General features: G+C 36.4%; 1 protein-coding gene across 1 annotated transcript in view; it reads left to right on the top strand.

The window, feature by feature from the left end:
- Axdnd1 (axonemal dynein light chain domain containing 1) overlaps positions 1-15,402 on the top strand; it is a 95,327-nt gene that overhangs the window by 61,496 nt on the left and 18,429 nt on the right. Inside the window, exons 18-21 of the mRNA XM_076872940.1 lie at positions 1,709-1,908; positions 3,168-3,264; positions 11,870-11,985; positions 15,031-15,151. Coding sequence (XP_076729055.1) covers positions 1,709-1,908; positions 3,168-3,264; positions 11,870-11,985; positions 15,031-15,151 — 534 coding nt within the window. The remainder of the gene's footprint in view (positions 1-1,708; positions 1,909-3,167; positions 3,265-11,869; positions 11,986-15,030; positions 15,152-15,402) is intronic.

Genomic DNA, 15,402 nt, shown 5'->3' with positions numbered 1-15,402 from the left:
ATATTTTCAAATAAGTTTTAGTAATAGTTAAAAAACTGGCCGGGTGCAGTGGTACACACCTGTAATCTCAGTGGCCCCAGAGGCTGAGACAGGAGGATCTCGAGTTCAAAGCCAGCCTCAGCAATGGCGAGGTGCTAAGCAACTGAGTGAGACCCTGTCTCTGAATAACATACAAAATAGGGCTGGGGATGTGGCTTAATGGTTGAGTGCCCCTGGGTTCAATCCCCAGTACCAAAAAAAAAAAAAAACAACAACAACAAACTGATGTTATTGAACAGGTTTCATAATTTACATAATTACAAGGTTACTATTTTATTGATAGTTGAAGGTCTGCTTCTAAGTTCAGTTTACTTCAGTAGTTGTTTTAAATGAGTCGTTGTTGAAATGATACTTCACAAAGAGATGAATCTTAACAAACTGCATCATTTAACACTCGCTTTTCAATTCTATTAATTATGCAATGATTTCTCTTTTAAAAAATATTTATTTTTTAATTGTAGTTGGACACAATACATTTATTTTATTTATTTTTATGTGGTGCTGAGGATTGAACCCAAGGCCTCTCACACATGCTAGACTAGCACTCTACCCCTGAGCCACAACCCCAGCCCTAGAATGGTTTCTTCTTAATTGACTAGTAAAATTTTCCTTCTATCAAGTCACAGTTCCTTTTGCAAACACTAGACAATGTAGCATTTCTATATCCCAGTTAATCAAAATATTTTATTTGTAAGATTTTAAAAAAAATATTTATTTTTTAGTTGTAGTTGGACACAATATCTTTATTTATTTAGTTTTATGTAGTGCTGAGGGTGGAACCCAGGGCCTCGTATGTCCTAGGCGAGTGCTCTACCGCTGAGCCACAATCCCAGTCCTTATTTGTAAGTTTTTATAACAGATTAGAACTTTATTTCTATATTTTTAAAAATTTTAGTTGTATGGACATAATACCTTTATTTTATTTACTTATTTTTTATGTGGTGCTGAGAATTGAACCAGCCTTACATGTGTTAGGCAAGCATTCCACCACTGAGCTACAACCCCAGCCCTACTTCTAGATTTTTAAATATATGCTTTGAGACTTTTAAAATATGATTTATGTATCATTTTCAGCAACAAATTCGCACCTCCCTGAGTGACAGGGAGGAATGGGGGAGGTGCTGGGGAGTGATGTTGGCCAAATTATATTGTTATATCGTGTACATGTTCAAATATGCAACCACAAATTCCATCAACATATACAACTACCATGCACCAATAAAAACGTGTAAAAAGAAAAGATGATGTCATTAAAAGTGGCTGTGCATTTGATGTTGACATTGTGATCTATGTTTAGTTCACTCTGTACCTGCAGATGTCATATATCATTGTCTCCCTCAATTAAAAACCCTACAGCATCCTCATGATGCTGTGGAGTGCTGGAATGTGGAGTGCTGGAATGTCTTGGCGCACCGAAGGAAACTTGGGAACTGCAGCTTTAAGGTGCTAGTATCCTTGCCAACCTAAAGAATAAGAGACTAGTTTAATGTAGGACAGTGCAGAAGAAAAGGGGGTTACACTAGATAAGTGGTGATTATTTGAGTTCCTTAAGAATCATGGGATTGTTGAAACTTGAACAGAGGTATGATCATTTCTGTTTTTAAATGTGGTATAATTTTTACCGTTTTTATTTAAAATGGGTCATTTGTGTTATGATAATTTTTAACAGATGGATGAGTTGCACATTTCTATGGTCCAGTGGATGGTAAATATGCTGATTATAATGGTTCCTGACTTTACTGACCAAAATACTCTTCCAAAATTGGAGAAGGAAAGTGCTGAGAAACGAAATATAAGAGTTATGCAGTTAGAGCTAGATGCGACTGCACTGGCAAGAAAGTTGTCCCAGTACTCCACCTATTTGAACAGGTAAAACTGTCTGGTTATTTTATTGCTGCTCATTTAAAAAGTTAATATACAGAAGGCAGACAAGAAGGACAGCAAAGTAGCAGCAGTAGGGGTTATTTTAAAATCTTCAAAGAAATACTATTTTAATTTCTCATCTGACTTCGACACTCTGCCCAGTTGAGATATGAGATTTTGGTGTTCTCTCCTAGCCTATTGGAATTCTTTTAGAAACAATGTTAGCATAGGAAGGATGAGAACTGTGTTTGTATGAGGGTGAGAATTAGTTTAAAATAAAAAGATCAACTTGCTTGTCTAAGTAAGATACACCTTGCATTTTTGCACATGAGACATTTAAAGAAGCTTGTGATTTCTGTGTAATTCCCTGCAAAATTGGATGTATGCTTTTGAATGTTTGACTAAATGCCACAAAATATCTCTTAAAAGTGAAAAAAATATTGTTATATCTGAAAAACTAGAAAAGTCACATCAAATAAAGATGAGATATAATCTGTTAACTATAATGAAGATGGTCACAATGGTTATTTGAACTTTGGGAAGTAGCTCTTACAGTCTAGTCAGAGTTTTCCTTCAATTTAAGTTTGCCAATGGACCAGGGTGAAAGAAGTAGAGGAGAGGAAGAGGAAAATGGTGAAAAATTTAGGAAGGGACAAAATGTTCTTCTTGGTGAGCCTGTAGCTGAATTACTATGGTTAATTCCCACTGTATCTGGATTTTAAACAGTTAGTGGAACCAATAACAAATAGTTCACGCTAAAAATATTTGTTAACTTCCCATTACTATAATGAAATGCCTGAGATAATTAACATATAAATAGAAAAGGTTTATGTTGGCTCACGGTTTTGGAGGTGGCTCATACCTGTAATTCCAGCTACCCAGGAGACTAAGGTAAGTTTACAGTTCATGGCCCCAGTATTTTGGATCTGTTGGCGAGGTGGCATGTCAATCATTGTAAGAGAGCATGGTAAAACAAAACTGCTCACTTCATGAGCCAAACAGCAGAAGAGGAAGAGGAAAAGAAAGAGACTGAGGTCCCACAATCCCCTCCAAGGGCACATCACCAGTGACCTAAGGACCTCCCCTGAGGCCCCACCTCCTGAAAGTTCCACCACCTCCCAATAGTACCACCTTGGAGACCAAGTGTTAACACATGGGCCTTTGGGGGGATACTCATCTAAACCATAGAACTGAGTGTGATTTTTCCTTTTCCCTGTACTTTGTTTTGCGGTTATTTTTGTTTTGTTTGGTTTGGTTTTTTGCAGTTGTTGTAAAGGGATGGTAACAGCAATGGCTCTGACTCAAGCAGCACAGTCACAAAGTAATCCTGCTAAGGAGCTTCGGGAGCTGGATAGGATGAAGGTAATACTTCTTTCTTCCACTTTGTTTTGAAGATATCCAACGACTCAAGGGTGTGCACCTTGTAGCCTCTCCTTTCAACCTCATCCTATCTCCGGCAATATCTGGTCCACTTTTTAACACCAAAGATTATTTTTCATTTCCTAGAATTTATGTTAATGGAATCATATAGAATATAATTTTTTTGGTCTGACTTTTTTGACTAAACATTTATTTTGATATTTATACATGTTGCTTTTATCTAAAGTTGATATTTTTTAGTGCTGGTTAACATATAATAAAATACATATACACACATATATATTTTATTATAGGGATACACATACTTTATCCATTATCTATTGGTGGGCATTTGAGTTGTTTCTAATGTTTTATTATTAAAAGCAAAGCTTCAGTGCATATTTATGTACATGTCTTTGAATAGACTTTTATCCCTATTTCTCTTGGGTAATATCTAAGAATGGAATGTGTGTGTTTTCTGGAGTGGCTAAAGCATTCAGCAGTGAATGAGTGTCTCGGTTGCTTTATATACTTACTGACACTTATAATTATCAGTCTTTTAATTTTTTGACATTTTAATAGGTGGGTAGTGATATGTTACTGTGGTTTTAATTTTCATTTCCTTAATGGCATTTCTTTTGCTTATTTTTCATCTTTATATTGTCTGTCATGAAATATATGTTCAAATCTTTGGCCCAATAATGGCTTGTTTGTTTAATTATTATTGAGTTTTAGGGGTTCTTTATATATTATAAATACCAAGTGGTTTTTTTTGCCAGATATATGATTTTATAATATTTTCTCCCAGTCTGTGATTTTTTTATTTCCTTCTCTTAATAGTGACTGAAAGATGGGAAGTTCTTAATTTTGATGAAGTTCAAGCATTTTTTTTTTCTTGTATGGATCTAGCTTTTGGTATTATACTTAAGGAAATTTTTGTATAACATCCCAAAGATTTTCTTCCTGTTTTTTTCTAGAAGTTTTATAGTTTTAGACTTTATACTAAGGTCTATGACTCATTTTGAGTTGAAATATTTTCATATATGATTCCAGGTATGGATCGAAGTTCCTTTTGGAGCATTTGGATATCTAATTGTTTGGGAACCGTTTGTTGAAAAGACTGTCCTTTTTTCTCTATCAAGATGCCTTTGCATCTTTGTTAAAAAATCTATTGATCGTATGTAAGATGCCCTTTATTAGATTGAGAAAGTTCCTTTTATTCCATGTCTACTGAATATTTTTTTCAGTCAGGAAAGGATATTGAATCTCATCAAGTTCTTTCTCTACATCAATTTGGGATGACCTTGAGTTGCCTTTTTAGTCTGTTGAATTACATTGACTAACTTAAAAGTTGACTTGAATGTCAAACTTGAATGTCAAAGTGACCTTTAATTACTGGAATAAACTCTACTTGATCATGAGGTATTATCATCTTTCTATGTATCACAAATTCAATTAATTAAAAATTTGTTTAGATTTTTTACATTGATGTTCACAGGGATGTTGATTACATACATTGTCTTGTAAGGTATTTGGTTCTGATACCAAGGTAATACTGGCTTATTATTCAGGGTAATGAGTTGAGAAGTATCTCTTACATTTCTATTTTATTGAACAATTTGTTTAGAATTGAATATTATTTCTGCCATGATAGTTTGATAGAATTCACCAAGAGGCCCCCAAATTTTAAAGATTTTAAAAGACAGTATCTCTAAGATCTTGGGGTAGAAAATATTTTAAATTTTATTTTTATCAAAATAAAAAAATCACTAAAAGTAAAGATTATAATTTGATTATCTTAAATTTAAGAACTTCTAAAAAATGTCTCAAAACCAGAAACAAGCCACAGATTGGAAGAATACATTTGCAACACCTATAACTGATAAAAGACAAGTATCCTGAATATGAAATGGCCTTCTGTGATCAATATTATGAAAATAACCCCATAGAAAAAAGTGGACAAAATTTGAATGTATACTTCACAAAAGAGAAAATCCAATTGGCTAACATTTGAAATGATGCCTCAATTTCACAAGTGATCAGGGAAATATAAATTAATATCAATTGCTTACCTATCAAATTGGTAAAACATACAAAATTTGACAATGCAGAAGTGTTAACAAGAATGGGGTAAACAACAGGGACAACAGGGACTCTGGACTGTAAGAATGTAAATGTATGTGTCCCGTTTGGAAATCAGTGGGCGATACTTGTTAAAAGTTGGATTCCCACACCCAGGAACGTAACATTTCTATTTGTATATCTATAATAACTTGAGAAGATTTTGCAACAAATTCACTAGACTGGGAGACATATTTGAGAATATCCTTAGTAGTATCTCCAAAGTAGTAGAAACAGTTCAAATATCCATAAACAGCGAATGGATAATATGGTATGCGATAACTGGCATATAGAATGCAAATAATTTTCTGTTCTTCACCTTGTACTGTTTAAACGAATGTTCTTATTAAATGGCATGTATGTGTGTTATGCTTTTTTTATGTATGACCAAGTTCACAGTTTTTAAATAGTGTATTATTAAAAATTATGTACATCTCAATCTCAATGACTTGGGAGGCTGAGGCAAAAAGATCACAAGTTCAAAGCCAGCCTCAGCAATTTAGTCAGGCTGTAAGCAACTTAGTAAGACCCTATCTCAAAATAAAAAAGGATTGGGATATGGCTCAGTGGTTAAGTGCCCTGGGTTCAATTCTTGGTACGAAAAAATTTATGTGTGCGTGTTTTGCGCGCGCGCACACACACACTCATACATTATGTACAATATCTTGCTAGCAAGCTTTTAAGTCTCTAGGAGATGGAGACTTTGTAGGAGAATATAAAATAAATAGCACTAACTCTGGAAGGAGAAAAGTGGCCAATTTTCAGAGAAGAAATTGATGCATTAAGTTTAAAAAAATAAAAGAAATTACCTGGACTCTGTAGACAGTGTTTTTAGACTTTGAAGGAGCAAGGGTAATCCCTGTGATATATAAACAATTTAGGAATATAGATAATGACTAATAAAAGATTTCCCAGTTTATTTCATATGGCTAGCAAAGTTCTTTTAAAAAATCCCAATAAGTATAGAGGAAATAAGCCTCATAAATATGGATGCTAAATCCAAATTTAAAATAGCAAATTTCATTTAGCAGAAAGTTAAAAAAAGAAAATGCTGTGTGTGAACAATTAGAGTAATGTCAGAGAGGGAAACTCTTTGAAAGTGTTTTCCTCTTGGTGTGTTTCACTTTTATCTGGGAGTTGAATGAAACATATCAGTTTCAGTTCTGGTTCTGATAAGCTTCAGGGTGTTCTTCGCAACAGACTGATGTGCCTCTGAACCGAGTAGCCCCTTGGAGCTTGCCATCCTCATTGCACATCTGAAAATGTGCTTGGCTCTTTTTAGGCTTGCTACAACCAGCCCTACCAGTACCCGCCCTCAGAAATGATGGAAATCCCGATTTTGGCAGGATGGATGTGCCATGAATAGTGATGGAGATCCACGGTCAGCTCCATGTCATACTTAATTATTACTTATTTAAAAGGAGGTAGAACTCTGTGTGGTGAGACCATGTTTTCAGATAAAGGCAATTTTAGAATAAGATCTTCAGGATGCTTTGGTATATACTTCCCTATTAAAGTTAAGGCAATAGCAATATGAGGGATACTATAGTGAGGGGCCATTCCCAAGGGGACCTGGGGACCTGTATACTGTAAAACCATCTGTATTCGATCTTGTGAAAGCACTGTACTATGGGCCATTCATTGCCCATTCCACCCCAGGCCCTGATCAAAGGCCCATGACCTCATCATCTCTCTGAGGATCCACACTTCCCATCGGTACTACTTAGGTCCTCTGTTAAGCTCTTTATCACTAACCCTTTACAAATGATCTCTGATAAATTAGGAGAATATTATCAGGTGAATGAGAATCTACTCTTATATCAGAAATAAGATTCTAACTAATCCCATGCTTGGACCTTCTTTCTCTAAAACGATATGTGCCCCATATTTAATTCTGCAGCTGAGGTCTTTCAGGATATATAAAACTATTTAGGGGGCTAAGCAGACCTCTACTTCTCTTGGAGTGCTTTAGCACTCTAAAATGAGTGGCTAGTTCAGTTTTTACTTTTTATTTTTTTAGTTGTAGATGGACACAATACCTTTATTTTATATGTTTATTTTTATGTGGTGCTGGGATCAAACCTAGTGTCTCCCACATGCTAGGCAAGTACTCTATCACTGTGCCACTTCCCCAGCCCTAGTTCCAGTTTTATTGAAATTATATTAGTTTCAAATTCCTTAGTGTCATCCCATGATCTCCTAGTCGACCTCTATGGTATGTGAATCTTTGTGACATCAGGTTCTGGGGACTCAGATGGCCCCATCTATATCCCATGAGGTGAAGAGTAAAAGATGGTCTTCTGGAGAAGCCTTGTCTAATGTGGGTATATAGTGATGCTGTGGGCATCACCTTCTAGCATTTTAAGATGTTTTTTCTAGCATTTTAAGAAGCTATGTTCTAGGGTTGGGGATGTGGCTCAAGCAGTAGTGCGCTTGCCTGGCATGCGTGCAGCCTGGCACCACATACAAACAAAGATGTTGTGTCCGCTGAAAACTAAAAAAAATTAATAAATATTAAAAAATTCCCTCTCTCTCTCTCTCTCTCTCTCTCTCTCTCTCCTCTCTCTCTAAAAAAAAAAGAAGCTATGTTCTAGACCATCATCTTGAAAACCTCCCAAAGGTTATTATTAGGATAACTAGTGATAGTTTTCCAAAATCTAATGTTTTGAGAATTCCTTTCCAATAAAGGAGATTCACGTGATTCTGGACAAAGTTCTGAAGTGGGAGGGCTTCTAAGTAAAGTTTTTGGAGTTTTACTCCACTTTTCGGGCAAAACAGCCTACATAAAACACAAAATTTCAAAAAGAAATGGGTAATTCTCTAGTTCTCCAAGATTACTAAGTCAGTCTAGTGACTAATGACCGTATTTACCTCCCAACTGATCCTTGCATATCTTGATCCAGTCTTGACCTCCCACAGTTGAGCTCCAGTTAAATTCAGGAGACCATTTTCCTGGAGGGCTCAGTCCCAGGATCCTTGCCTTTGTGTCTGTTTTTTTTTTTTTTTTTTTTTTAGCTGTAGATGGACATAATATCCTTATTTATTTTTATGTGGTACTGAGGATCGAACCCAGTGCCCCACAAGCCTCAGCCCTTGTGCCTGTTTTCTGAAAGGATCTGGTCTCTGTATATCACCTACTCCACTTGGTAATGACAATTGTTTGTCCTTAAGGTTTCATTTGAAGCTTGGAGGCATTAAAGTGGAGTATTGGCTTCAATAAAAGTATACTGGTACTGTACAACCTTGAGTAACAGCTAAAAACATGGAAAGAGTCCCTAGATAGATAGATATCATTTAAAGTGCTTTAGGTTTGCTGGGCACTTGTATTCCCAGTTGCTCAGGAGGCTAAGACCAGGAGTATTGTGAATTCAGAGTCAGCCTCAGCAAAAGCGAGATGCTAAGCAACTCAGTGAGACCCTGTCTCTAAATAAAGTATAAAATAGTGCTGGGGATGTTGGCTCAGTGGTCGAGTTCAATCCCCAGTTACCCCCCACCCAAATAAATAAAAGAGTGCTTTAGGTTAACTATCTTTAATGTTACAGTACCTACAATTAGAGTCACTTATAATCCTGGAGTTGGTTGTAGCCAGAAGTCAGTTTTAAGAGCTCCAACTAAAAGTCCTCAATTTCCTTGGTATTAGCAGGTATTTCTCTCCCATTCTTAGGTGCTAGTCTTTTTTACCCATCCTAGCCTGATGAAAGATATCTTAGAGATCCTTCCAGATCACCTGCTCTTTGTTCTGATCATGATTTCCTCCATGCCATTCTTCCCATCTCTTCCCTCTATAATCTATAAAGGCCATTCATCTTGGGCTGCAGTTGCCTCCTTTATGTCACCCAAGAAACTTCTAGTTCCAGGATTTGGTCCTCCAAAAGGAGTATGACTTTGAAGAGTAGTACTAGAAACCTGCTTCTCATGATGTTCCAGCAGGTAAATTCAAGAAAGTTCCAGCTTTCCCTACTTGTACCCATAAAAGACTATCTCCTACAGCTTTCTGTTTCTCCTTTTTTTGATCAACAAAAATGGGCTTAATATTTAGGATCACATATTGCTTCTTAAATTCTCCTTCACCCCAGGAAGTAAATTTTAGTCCTTTGGCTTTTTACCAAAAGCATTTATTAACACAGTGTGGAATCAGACTTTATTAGAATTAAATAGGAAAGTATTCATGGAAAGAGATTTGTGTTTATTGATTAGGCACCCAAGCTACCTTCCCCTATACCTCATAAAGGGTGATGTTGAAGATTTTGAAGGAAAACCTGCTTAAATCTGGAAAACTTAACTCTACAGATCACTGTAAAACTTTTATTAAAAACTCCTAATGATTTTCCCCCATCAAAAGTCATCTTACAAAAATATTTTCAATGTCTCAGAAGTTTGTAAGAGAATGACTAGGATCTGCTTCGTAGTATGTACATTCAATAAGAGAATGGTGAATTAACTCTGAAGAAATAAAAATTTTAAAATACCATTAATTTTTTTTAAGAATTAATAAACACAGCTGGGCATAGTGGCATGCCTATAATCTCTGCAATTTGGGAGGCTGAGACAGGAGGATCACAAGTTCAAGGCCAGCCTCTGCAAATTGGTGAGAACCTGTCTCAAAATAAAAAATAAAAAAAGGGGGCTGGGGATGTGACTCAAGCGGTAGCGCACTCACCTGGCATGCGTGCGGCCTGGGTTCGATCCTCAGCACCACATACAAACAGGGATGTTGTGTCCGCCGATGACTAGAAAATAAGTATTAAAATTCTCTCTCTCTCTCTCTCTCTCTCTTTAAAAAAAAAAAAAAGTCAATTTAAAAAAAAATAAAATAAAAAATAAAAAAAGGGTTAGGGAATGTAGCTCAATTGTAAAGCCGCCCTGGGTTAAATTCTAAGCATGCTCCTGCCCAAAATATAAAATTAAATTAACTAATGCTTTTGTTCTAGGTATAAGAAAGAAGGTAAATAATATATTCATCAAATGTTATAGCTGGAAGAATTCTTAAAGGTAGTGGTGGAATGGAGGCTTACATGGGTTTAAAAAGAGCTGATTGTACACCTAGTGTCAACATTTGGAATTGATGAATATCATGGAAATTATGATGGTGGGAGCATTCATGTCACGGAATGAATGCTACATATCAAGGCTCCCCACCCCCAAGATGGTTGTTAAACATTTTCTAGCTCATGAATGTATAAGGGTCACCTAGAATAAACCACCAACTTCATTTTTTAAAAATAGATGAGGACTATGAAGCATCTACTCGAGAACTCACAACTAATTAGGTAAAGTTAGGAGTAAAACCCAATACTTATCATCTGCCTTGTCCAGTTCTTTTGGTGATATGCAATAAGACATCATCCTAAACCATTGAATTCAGAATGTAAGCATCTGTCCTGTGTTAGGTTTATGTCACTATGACCAAAATGTCCAACAAGAACAACTTAGAGGAGGGAAAGTTTATTTTGGGCTCATGATTTTAGAGGTTCATCCATAGTTGGCCAGTTTCATTGCTTTGAGATAAGGCAGAACATCACGGCAGAAAGGTGTGGCAGAGGAAAGCTATTCTTAACAATTAATTTTTCTAAATGGGCCATTACCATGACATTTTGATTTTTGAGCCTTTTTTTTTTTGGTACTAGGGATTGAACCTGGGATGCTTAATCACTGAGCTACATCCCCAGCCTTTTATATTTTTTGAGACAGAGTCTTGTTTCAGTCTGGCCAATCTGGCCTCCAGTTTGTGGTCTTTCTGCCTTAGTCTTCCAAGTAGCTGGGATTACAGGCAGGGCCCACTGTGCCCAACTGTGAGTAATATTTTTATATTGGTTAAAACACAGACAAGGGCTGGGGCTGGGGCTCAGTGGTAAAGCACTTGCCTAGCATGTGAGGCACTGGGTTCAATTCTCAGTACTAATAAAAATAAATATACTGTGTGTTCATTTACAAAAAAAAAAAAAACCACAACCTAGATTAGAATCCAATTATTCTCTATATATATTCAGGATATTTAACAAGATGTTTAACTGTTATATTCCTCATCTTTAAAAAATGAGGATAAAAATAGTTTGTACCTCATATTGAGGCTCAAATTAGTTAATATATTTACATTTCTTAGAGTTTGTCATATAATTATATATAATGTAAGTGCATGTTATTGTCATGCAATCATTGTTGAACTGGTCACTCACATACAGTGTATCAGGACAGACCATTTAGAGTGTTAGTAGACCCAATAATTCTTCTGCATCTGGTTTTATGGCACACCATTATACCTTATCCTGTTATAAACCTGATCTCAAACTTGGTCAAATAAGAGATATATTCCATGTTCATAGTAAATCGCTTCTGAACCAGTCTTTGAACTGTACTAATACAAATTTAATTGAAGGGAGTTATATTTAGAAGAATTGTACTCAGTTGTTCCTCAGTAGGAGTGAATGAATGAGTTGGTTTAATCTGATATTTTCCGACATAGAAATTTTCTTGTATCTCTTCTCAGAATGAATGTTATGAGTGGATCAACACATGTACTCACCTCCTTTCTCAGATCAAAGGCAGAAAAGTGAAGTTATTGACATCTGAAGAAAAAGAGAAACTACTTGAAGAAGAGGTATTGTCACATGTTAGCATTATTTCATTTCTTTGATGCCTGGGATCTGTCATTATTTGGGTCATTATTCAGGTCCTTCTTGTATTTCATTAGGTGAGTTTCAAGCAACTTTTTCCACTGCGTATTGCAAATCCTCATTTTTACTCTATCAGAAGAGAATTTGATCAAGAGCATTGGCAACTTTTCTCCCTTTTAGGGAAGAAAATCACCTACCCAAACATCTTGCCTCACTTTGTTGGCAGGTGGTTTTTAAAAAATTTGTTCTTTTTAGGTATACATGACACAGAGTATATTTTGACATGTTGTACATATATGGAGAATAACTTATTCTAATTAGGATTCCATTCTTGTGGTTGTACATGATGTGGAGTTACACTGGTCGTGTGTTTATATTCAAGGTTAAGAAAGTTATGTCCAATTAACTCTACTGTCCTTATTTTCCCCTCCCCCTCCTCTTCCCTTCATTCCCCTTTTGCTGGTATGTGGATGTTATAACCCACAACAAGGGGAGGTGGGGAGGGGAAGAATAGAAGTCCATTGGATTAGACAAATGGCAGGTAATTTTTTAATCCTACTTCATAAGGGAAGAATGGCTTCCAAGTACAAGCTCCCTGCTACTTCCTCAGATGCCTGCTTGTATATTCACCCTTCTATCTCTCCTGCCTTAGTCTTTCCACCTGGTTACTTTTTCCTTTGGACATTTAATCTCATGTCCAAAGTCTTCTCTCTTTTCTATCTATCTTTAGTATCTTTCTCTCTAATGGTTCCATTTTATCTATCTAAAAACAACCTATAAACATGGTTCATTTTTCCCATTTTTTAGAATCCCATCACAATCAGTTTAATTAAAACTCTAAAACTACTCGAAGATCATCAATGATTTTTTTATTGCCTTGTCAAAGTATCTCTAATCCCATTTGCTTTTGGCGAACACTGTTAGAACATTATTCTTTCTATTAAACTAAATATAATATGCCTACTTTATCTTTTTCTACCCACAGGTCCTAATTCAGTCTTTTGGGTTAATGTAAATAAGGTGGCTTTGCCTTTCACATTACAGTATTTCCAGCATTTGAAAACAACCACATCCACTTAAGTCTGTTTCTGGATTTTCTATCCTTACCCATTGCTTTTTTCTATTTATGGGTTATTACCACAACATTATAATTTTTGAGGCTTTCTGATATATTTTCATATCTGGTAGGGTCGATCATTCTCATTGATCTTTTTTTCCAGGTATTTTTTTTTTTTTTTGCTATTTTTGCTTATTTATTCTTCTGTGCAATTTTATCATTGAGCTCTAGAAAAATATAATTTTTTTAAAAACTGAGAATATTAAATTTATATATTAACTTAGAACACATGTTTATGATGTTGGATTGTTTTAACCAAGAACATGGGATATAAGATGTCTATTTTTATGCCTTTGAGGTGAGTTCTTTATTTTGCCCAACCTCTTTTTATAACTAACTTACTGTCTTACTGTCCTAAACCCTTATCCTTGCACCACTTTGCAAGTTTGACTTTGGAATATGATTTACTTTCTTGGCTTTAACTAAGTCATATAACTGTCAACTCTCTATCTTTAGCTCAAATCCCTCCATATTTTCAGGTATTTACTGGATATATAAACTCAGATATCTCAGCAATACCTCAGACTCATAAAGCCTAACCTGAACTTGTCCCTCTCCAAACCTGTTTATCCATCTTTTTTCATTATCTCTGAATGGCATCATCATCTTTCTAGTGACCTAAATTATAAACCATGTGTTATTCAAGATGCACCTTTTCCCTAATCATCCAATGTCCATCTTTTTTTAAAAAATATTTTTTAGTTGTAGTTGAATGCTGCCCCTGACCTGTGAGGGCAGCTGTTCTTCAGGTCGCTCCTGTGAATTTCCAGGGACACCAAATAAAACACAGACACACACTTTACCTTTAAACAAGCTTCAGGATGGCTCCTCCGCTCTCAGCCTCAAGCTCCCCAAATGGGAGAGCCAGGAAAAGTCACAAGAGGCTGGCGAGAGAGAGCAAGCATGTCTGGAAATGGGCTTTTATTGGGGGGACCCTTGTTCTTAGAAAGTTCCATCCAAAAAAGGTCAGGAGGGCCAGGGTTACAAAGGACAGGCAGTGTAATTCGACCCAAGGAGCTGCAGGGCTACAAACCTACCTGTGAAGAAGCGTCCTCAACTTCCAGAACCCGGGCAATGTCCAGGTCACTACGAGATGTAGTGATGGTCAAAGCCTCTCCGGGGGCGGGAAGACCACAAATCATTCAGAGTGGCCTCCCACAGTTGGGCACAGTACCTTTATTTTATTTATTTAATTTTATATGGTGCTGAGGATCCAACCCAGGGCCTCGCACATGCAAGGTGAGCGCTCTACCTCTGAGGCACAACTCCAGCCCCCCATCCTATGTCCATCTTGTCAATCACAAGAGTTACCTCTTAAACATCTTGAGTGCTCTTCCTCTTCATCCCTGCAACCTCTGTTGTTCATTCCTGCTTTCTGTCTTTTTCTTCTCCCTTCTCTTTTATTCTCTTCCTCTTTTCCTTTTTTCTTTCTTTCCTTTTTCCTGCCTCATTACTTTCAGGGTAAAATCCAGTTTCCATGGCATGACCGTCTAGCCTGTCCTCCATGATTGTTCTTGTCTTCTTACTTACCTCAAATATTCTATTCAATTGAATTACTTTTATTTTCAAACCGGTTATTTACATACAAAATCCTCTGCCCAGAACCTCTTTGTGCTTTCTTGCTTCCTTTTGTTAGGCTACAAGAAAAAACTCAGACATCTCCTCCAGGAAACCTGCTTGACCAACCTTCTCTTTCACTTGGTCTGCATTAGGTGCTCCCTACTGCATGACTATGAACATCTATAGGATTTGTTGTCCACAAAATTGTAAGCTTCTTTAAGGAAGGGACCTTTCTTACCAACTTTTGTGTTCTTACCAAGGACTCATTACCCAGTTGCAGAATTAGCACTCAATTAAGATGTATGAATAAATAATGACAGACAGATTATAATATTGTGTCATCACACAGGAAGTTAGCAAAGACTTCATTGAACCTGAAATAGATAAAGATAAGCCTTCTAAAGAGGATGAAGAAGAAAGTGAAGAGACTAAGGAATCTCAGGAGAGAGTGGAAGAGGAAGAAGAGAAAGTGGAAGAGGTATGATTATTTGCTGGGGAGTAGTAGTGGGTACCTGTAGTCCCAGCTGCTAGGGGGACTGAGGCAGAAGAGTTGTTTGAACCCCCAAGTTCAAAACCAGTCTGATAAACATATAGGTTAAGATTATTTCCTTCATCTTTTTAAGAAACAGACATAAGCCCCATGGAAAGTAGAAGTAGACCCTCTGGAGTGACTTCTTCCTTTTTTTCCTCATAGATCTAGCCACACCCACAGACACAATTACCCTGTGT

This window comes from Callospermophilus lateralis, chromosome 13 (assembly GCF_048772815.1).
Source record: "Callospermophilus lateralis isolate mCalLat2 chromosome 13, mCalLat2.hap1, whole genome shotgun sequence".
NCBI lineage: Eukaryota > Metazoa > Chordata > Mammalia > Rodentia > Sciuridae > Callospermophilus > Callospermophilus lateralis.
Note: the sequence above shows the minus strand (reverse complement) of the source record. Positions and strands in the feature narration are given on the sequence as shown.